We start from the raw sequence: 6,361 nt of genomic DNA, 5'->3' as shown, positions 1-6,361 counted from the left end.
CCAGTTACCTGGTTTTAACTCTCCAAAATTAGGATTAAAAATGTACCCAATAGGGACCAAATAAGAACATGAGACACTAACTAGGGTGTCTTATCCTTAGAATTACTTAGGTATCACCAGCCTAAGGAACTTTGATTTTCATAGGTTGAGAGGACGTGTGCCTCTACATAGCTAAGAGTAACATTGCAAATGTAGGCAGATTCTGTATCAAGAGTTTTTTTTCTAAGAAAGTTAAATGTTGTATATCTTTATATTATGTTCTTTGTTGGGGGAGAAAGCACTTTAAAGGTTACATCAGTGATGCCAGAAACAACTCAAAGCTCCCAAAACTCAGGGATATGGGGGTAAGAATGGCCCCTCCACAACGAGGTTGCAAAAACTATCTTTTCCTGAATATAATTGAGGTGGATAACAATTCTAAACAGACCCAACACTTAATTAGCTTAAAAACACAAAAGACAGACCCAAATGAGTTTTTTATTGAACAATTCTCTCTTGTGTTAAAGAAAATAATACAGATTCAGGGCTATAGCATATATAGGTTGTGTTTGGAAATATCCTGATTATTTAATGCAAATTCTTAAAATAGTGTATTCAAAGCATTGTATGCATCTCATCCATGATACATATTTGGATTAAGCGGAATGAAAAAGACCTGTAACAGAAACCAAATAATTTTTAACAATAAATGAACGAGTAAAAACTGATGGACTCAACTCAGTAAAACGTCCTTTTACACTAATCCTTGGTGGTCAGCCTCCCTGAATTTGGTGTGCTTACGAGTGCTCTGAAGGGTATGGAAGGCCATGGATGCGTTGGAGGGTCGGCCGTAGTGTGGAGAGCTGACATGGGTTTGACTTCCCACCAGAGTTTCTTGCCCAGCTTGATTCTGTAATATTCTTTTCTCCCTAGACTTCTGTTTTTCTTGGTCTTCACAACACTTTCTACATATAAAAATTTACGACTAAAGAACGCTTTAAAGTACAGAGATAGTATTTTTGTTGGAGGAGTGGCTTGGTGGGCTACAAGATGTTTGCATAACTAAAAAATGTTTTCTTGTTAGAACTGGTTTGAAAACTTGATGTGTGTTGGAAGGTTTTAAAAATTCAGGATTGGGACTGCCAGCAAGGTCAGTTTTGCTGTGTTGGCCTTGGTTCTAGTAAGGATCTAGCATCGGAAGGTTTATAAGGCTGGCTTTTCCTAGGAGAATTGTGGCAAAAACCAAAAATTCCAAAAACAAATAAGGGAAAAATCTTTCCTAGACTTAATTACTCTTTGCATCACGTCTAAGAACTGGCAACCTTACATTCAAATAAAAGAGCCATCATTTCCTTTGGGGTATTGGGAACCAATATTAGGAGATGAGATAAATGTGTTCAGAATTTCTCAGTGAAATTCTGAAAGCCGTTCAGCATCCATGCTCCTCTTCGCATCTAACCAGCTCCGTTTCTCCCCAAGAACTATCGATGACTGAGGAGGCTCAACAAAGGGACCTAAAGCTCCTCTAAGTGAAAAGAGATGGGCAAACAATCACTTCCTGCAAGAGAGAGCTGGCTAACGATGAGAATGAGGGAATCTGCTCTCTATCCAATGGAGAATGTTTCCTGCTGCACCCTGGACCGAGGCACATAGTCATTTCCAGCCTCTCCATGTGGTGGAAGACAGGGTCTCTGCTCTGCTGCCCAGGTGGATGCTCCAGAGGGACACATTTCCGTTTGGTATGGGGTGGCTGACACGACTCATGTCTGCTGGAGGTGGGCCGGCTGAAGACGAGAGAGACCTACTCAGCCTGTGCCCACCAAGAAGTATACAGAAAGGATGTCCCTGGCATCCACAGACTACTGGGCGAACCACACTGCGGAAATGAAAACTAGTGTACACGATTTAAATTGCCTTAAACAAACAAGCAAACAAACGGCCCAGTCATTGGAAACTGGAATGTGGAGTGCAACCCTGGAAAACTCAGACCCTTGCTAACAAGGGTGAACACTGCATGCTCTGATCTCCTTCTTGTCTTTGCAGCTGGTAAACTGGGAGCTTTTGAACCTCTTCTTTACAGTCATGTAGCGTTCCTGAATCCCACCTCCACACAGTTTGGTGCATTCCGACCAGGCTGTCCACGGGCGCATCCTACAGCCTGCAAGCATGAGAAGGCCTGGTTAGGCTAGCAGAGAAATTGGGGGCAGAACAGGGGTGCTGAACCCTAGTAAACAACTGTCAAATCAAGTATTCTGGGCTTCTCCCCTGCTCTTGTATGTAATGGGTTGTTGAATTAAATAATGGTTAGAGTTCTTACTGGGGACTGTTAGCTCATAGGTGATGGACTGTAAAAAATGGCCGTAAATACTTTGCAGCTCTTCCCAGCAAGGGGCAGAATCTGTTTCTCCACCTCTTGAATCTGGGCTTGATTATAAGACTTGCTTTGGCCAATGGGATGTGAACAAACCTGGTGTGAGAAAAGCTGCTGGTGACCCTTCCACGACTATATAAGAAAGCCTAGCTCTACTGTTGTCAAGGTCACGTGGAGAAACCCCCCGCCTTCCTATCTGAGGCCCAGAAATAATGCAGGTGAGGCTGGTCTAAAACTCCGAGTCCTAGTTAAGCCATCGGCTGACTGACCACACGAATGAGGCTAAGCTAGACCTCAGAAGACTCATCCAGCTCAGACAGCCCAAGTCACTGAACCACAGAATCATGTTAATAAATGACTCTTAAAAAGCTACTGTTTCGGGGTGGCTTGTCAATGTGGCAACCACTCAAGTTGCAGTTAACCACTTCTTTCTCTTATGCTTTGCTCCCCAAATACTTAGCCTCCCAAATACTAAGTAAACCAGTCTAATTTATTATTTTTCATACAAAAACATGTCCCTACCAAAGGAAACTTCCTTGACCCCAGATAGTAGGTTAGATCTTTTTAAAAAATGTTTCCTTGGTGCTCTGTATGTGACTTCTTTGTAGAACCAGTCACCTTTATAATGATTCAATAGTGTATTAAGTTTCATGGAGGAAAAAACCATGGCCTGGAGCCTGCCTGCAGCATGGTTGGGCTTAATGAAAGTTTGTTGACTGGCTGGTTGACTGACTACCATGTGCAACGGACATTTTAATATGCACACAGCTTCCCAAAGGAAAGATAGTGGACTATCAGATAGCTCCTCATATCTGCATTTCTTGCATCACCATAGGTGGTGGTAGGATGTCTTAAGGAAGAGAAAGAAAAAGGGGGTAATTTGAGCTATGCCTTTAAAAATAGTTAAGTTCACCATGCCATTAATCTTCACATTTACACAGGTACCTTCCTCACCAACTCCAGGGCATCCAAAGACCATCCATTGGCTTGTACCCAAGACTGAACCATGAATCTTCCCAAATCATTGTTTCATTGTTTTGTCAATGATCTTGCTTGGCTTGGACCAACTTATTCAGCAGTGAAGCCCCAGATGGGGATTTTATTTTTTAAATAACTGGCCTCTGTGCCTCTTTTGCTACTTCCAAACTACTCAACATGTCCATCAAAGTCATACTCTTGCTTAAAATCCTCACCCACAGAACCAAGACTCAAATCCTCAGCAGGCCACAAGACCTCTGGTCGGGGCCCTACCTCTCCGCCATGGTTTCTTTCCTCTCCCTTTGTACTCTGCTCCACTGCATCCCATTTATCGTTTAAACATACCATGCTCTTTGGTATCTCTGTACCTGTGCGATTACTATTCCTGCTGCCTGGATGCTCTTCTCTAGCTGGCAAACTCCTGCAAGTTCTTCAAGACCCACTCATTCCCTCCACTTTGACGTCTCCCTGAATTTCAGCCTCACACTTGGGAGCAGTACCTGGGAACTGCTCCCCATCAGACTCCTCCCTCAGCTGCTCACTCCTCCGGCTCTCTCGGGCCTCTCTCCAGCGCAGCTTCTGGATGGACTGATTTCGGAAGCATTTCCGGATGCGGCACTTTTTTCGCTGCACGGTCTCTGGGCAGGGTGCGCCTCCAAACTGAGGCTCCATTTGGATCATCCGGGTTCGAATCATGTGGCCTTTTCCACATGACTTGTTACATTCCGACCATTGGGACCACTCAGTGAGCTCACAGTCAATGGCTGGCAAGACACAGATGGGTATGAGTGTTTCATGTCTGAAACAAGGCATGGTCACTTACATCTCAGTGCAAGCCTATGAGAAATGCAAAGCAGGTGCTGTTATCCCGTTTTACAGAAGGAACTGAGGCTCCAAAGGCAGACTGATTTCATTCAGTGCAGTCAAGGTAGAATCGGTGCCCGGGTCATAACCCACATCTTATGTCCTCTCTATTACTTAAGATGGCTTTGGGGAGACTTTGAAGATGTGTTCAAAGCCTCTTGCCTTGCTCTGTGAGCTTCTAGAATAGATCTGAATCTGGGCAAGCAGCCCGAGAGATAAGGGAGAGGGAGCATGAAAGATTGCAAATGCATTTCAGAGGAAGCCAAAAAAACATAGCAAGTGTGTCTGACTTTCCACTACCTAAGAGAGGAGCTCTCTTGGAAGACTAGCCAGAAAAACAGGCTCTCTCCCCTTGAAGATTAGTCCCCATGTAATACATACAGCTGATCACAGAGATTTGGGAGGAGATGGGGCTGGGAAGCAAGCTTTTGAGGGCCTGGTTTGTTTTCCTGCTGGCTGGTCCTATCAGGGCTGCAAGGGAATAGGAGTTGTTGATTTAATGTCCACCCTCTGGGCATGGGTAAATAAAATGGTCACAGGGAGGAGGAATAAAATTAAAAAGCTTGGAAAATCCATCAGTCAGACAGCCTGTAATTGGGGGTGGGGTGGGGGAGAGAAAGAACTAAAGTTTACTGAGCCTGTGCTAAGTGTTTTTCATCTAAGTCTCCCTTTTAGACTTCATAGCAACTTACAGTTTGTGTGTTTTGTAGATAATAGTGAGATTCTCACTACTAATGAGGGGATGACTATTGCTATTGACTATTATTGACTATTGCTATCCTCATTACTACTGAAGAGAGTTTAAATAACTTTGCTAACACAGAGGTCCAAACCCATACCCTTTCTCCCCAGCATACAGTTGAACTCTACGACCTAGGACTGATCTCTGCACAGGGCTGGTTAACAGGAGGACAAGTGGCGGGCTTGCAGGGGCTCCAGGACTTACGGCATTCGGGCAGCATGCACTTTTCCACCTGCTCCAGCTCCTCATTACAGTCCCCAAGTTCGGCCAGAGACTTGAGCATCCGCTGGCGGGTCCGCATGCCCTTCCCACAGGTCACGCTGCAGTCGCTCCACTCGGACCATGGGGACAGCAAGCAGGGGATGGTGTCTAGGCCGAGAGCCGGGTTTGCCACTGAGAACAGGCCCCCTTTGCTTTCTTTGATTTCCTTGTGCCCTCCACCCCCTGGCCTGCTCTAGCCCCTGGAATAAAGTGAAATTGACCAATGGGTTCAGATAACCCAAATGAACCCCATGGGGCAAGAACTGTCTCAGCAGACTCCTGCTCTTCTTGTCACTCACCTGCATCTCCCATGGCCCCACTAGCGGCCATGCTGTGACATCAGATGTGGTTCAGTAACATGAATACACGCCCCATCTGAAACACCACTGAGGGTCTGAGTAGGGTCTAGAGACAGAAACATCCCACATGCCCCAGGAACCATGCACTAAAAGATAGGGTCAGTGATGCATTTTTAAACCTCTAGGACGTGTATGTGCCTTTGTGCAAATGTACATATGTGGCCTATGTGCCTTTGTGCATAGAGCAGGGGTTGTAATCCTTTATGGGGCCAATCAAATCCGATATAAAACAAGAGTGAGGGGCCTAGAATGACCTGGGGGATGTACATCTACATAAAAGTATTATAACCCCACAAATTTACTTTGGGGGCCTATAAAACAGCCACAGGTGAATTCTATCCAGAGGCCATCCAGGTGTCACTCTAGTATTACTCAGAATGTCCCTAAGAGGAGGCCACACTCTGTGTCTGACTGATGTCCACACACTTGTGGCCCTCATCTCGCTCCTAGTGGTGCCCTGCAAGGACGGTGGACCTTGATGGTAGTCGGGGGCGCTGTGGTCCTCCATACCGTCCCGGTCCCCACCTCCCACACCCACTCACGGCACTCGGGCATCATGCACTTCTCTGCCTGAGACATCTCGGCCTTGCACGTGGAGCCATCTGCTGGGCTCATCTTGACCATGCGGTGCCGCTTCTTCATGCCCATCCCGCAGGTGGCGCTGCACTCGTCCCACTCGCCCCACTCGGTCATCAGGCAGCTGCTGGGAGCTGGGAAGTCCCAGGGCGTTGGAGTCGCATCGGCGGCCTCGGGAGCCCCATGCCCTCCCCGTCCGCTCGGCGCCCCACTCACAGCACTCCTCGTTGA

At 46.3% G+C, this 6,361-nt stretch overlaps 1 protein-coding gene across 1 annotated transcript in view; it reads right to left on the bottom strand.

Annotated features, from left to right (window-relative positions):
• Nucleotides 1–457: 457 nt before the first annotated feature.
• The window catches only part of SPON1 (spondin 1), a 239,968-nt gene continuing 234,064 nt past the window's right edge, over nt 458–6,361 (bottom strand). Inside the window, exons 13-17 of the mRNA XM_011374183.2 lie at nt 6,347–6,353; nt 6,097–6,264; nt 5,139–5,303; nt 3,829–4,092; nt 458–2,137 (exon numbers count right to left, since the gene is read on the bottom strand). Coding sequence (XP_011372485.1) covers nt 1,974–2,137; nt 3,829–4,092; nt 5,139–5,303; nt 6,097–6,264; nt 6,347–6,353 — 768 coding nt within the window. The 3' untranslated portion in view covers nt 458–1,973. The remainder of the gene's footprint in view (nt 2,138–3,828; nt 4,093–5,138; nt 5,304–6,096; nt 6,265–6,346; nt 6,354–6,361) is intronic.

The sequence above is a fragment of the Pteropus vampyrus genome, unplaced genomic scaffold (genome assembly GCF_000151845.1).
Source record: "Pteropus vampyrus isolate Shadow unplaced genomic scaffold, Pvam_2.0 Scaffold240, whole genome shotgun sequence".
Lineage (NCBI taxonomy): Eukaryota > Metazoa > Chordata > Mammalia > Chiroptera > Pteropodidae > Pteropus > Pteropus vampyrus.
The sequence above is the reverse complement of the archived record's forward strand: the minus strand, read 5'-3'. Positions and strand labels throughout refer to the sequence as shown.